Raw genomic sequence first — 1159 nt, forward strand, 5'->3', positions numbered from 1 at the left:
AAAGATTATAAAACTTTATTACTGGGCTATTTTCACAACATTTTAATTGTTTCTCATAAAATATACAACATCACAATCTTTACTGAAGTAGGATATTTTTGTATCCTATGTATGAAGATAACTTGTAGGGTATTTTAAGTGATGTTTTTCAGTCTCCTTCAGTTTTAAGTGGATCTTGTAGATGAAAACCAGTATTATTGAGTTTGACATACTCAAATTGCCCAAATGCCAGCTGTTTAAACAGCCAAACCACCAAGTCATCATTGATTCTTCAGTAAAGGTGATCGAAGACCTATTTGCATGTCACAGTCTTTATTACTTAGGAGACCTAAGGAGTACCTGCCAGGCTTGTCCATGCTAATGTTATGATTTTCTTTTTGTAGTTGAACCGTATTTTGTGTGGTGATGATCTGAGGCTCTGTAAATATCTGGTTACTCCTCAAAACACACTAGATTTGGCATTTCATGGAAGACTTGTGCTTGAACAATTATTACTGCAATGGTTGCCAGCTGATTATTTTCTGATTCTCTTCTTTGTTCTACATGGAGAAATAAAACCAATAAATAAGGGAGAAGGGAAAGCTCATGATTCTGGTGCTCCAATTCCCCAAGATTAGGCCAGAGGTAGATATTCTAAGCTGACTCTTTATGTCTTTTTGATTTGTGCCTGTTACTCTGTCAGCACTTTTTTACTTTCTGGCACAAGATATTCCAAGATAATCTTGTGTTTTCTCTGCCCCAGCCCTGGAATGAGTGATTTTTCTTAGAAACAGAGGTGGAGCCACTGAGGAATCACAGGCGAGCCCTCCCCAGCGTGTGCTCACTGGTCCCCAACAGAAGAACAGCTGCTGCATCCACTGAGGTACCAAGAAACTAGCAAAGGGCCTTCTGGCTGTCTGGGGACGGTCCTCATGTGGTCCCTGGCTCAGCCTCAAGGGTTCTGGGTTAGTCTCCCTGCAGCCTCTGGGCTGTGTCTCTAGATCGGGCTCTGCGGAAAGGGCCCCGGGAGACCCAGCAGCACAGGGTGTCTCGTCTGCCAAATGTCCCGCCCTTCCTCCCACTCTGACACTCAGGGATAGGGTAGATGGGGTTTCCAGGCTGTGCCAGGCCTCCTCACTGTCTCCTCTGAGATGAACCCTGAGGGCCTTGGGGGATGAGT

General features: G+C 44.1%; 1 protein-coding gene across 1 annotated transcript in view; it reads left to right on the forward strand.

The window, feature by feature from the left end:
• LOC105537077 overlaps positions 1 to 1159 on the forward strand; it is a 9937-nt gene that overhangs the window by 7034 nt on the left and 1744 nt on the right. The window contains exons 3-4 of the mRNA XM_011976548.1: positions 182 to 335; positions 768 to 862. Coding sequence (XP_011831938.1) covers positions 182 to 335; positions 768 to 862 — 249 coding nt within the window. The remainder of the gene's footprint in view (positions 1 to 181; positions 336 to 767; positions 863 to 1159) is intronic.

This window comes from Mandrillus leucophaeus, unplaced genomic scaffold (assembly GCF_000951045.1).
Source record: "Mandrillus leucophaeus isolate KB7577 unplaced genomic scaffold, Mleu.le_1.0 Scaffold1683, whole genome shotgun sequence".
Classification (NCBI taxonomy): Eukaryota; Metazoa; Chordata; class Mammalia; order Primates; family Cercopithecidae; genus Mandrillus; species Mandrillus leucophaeus.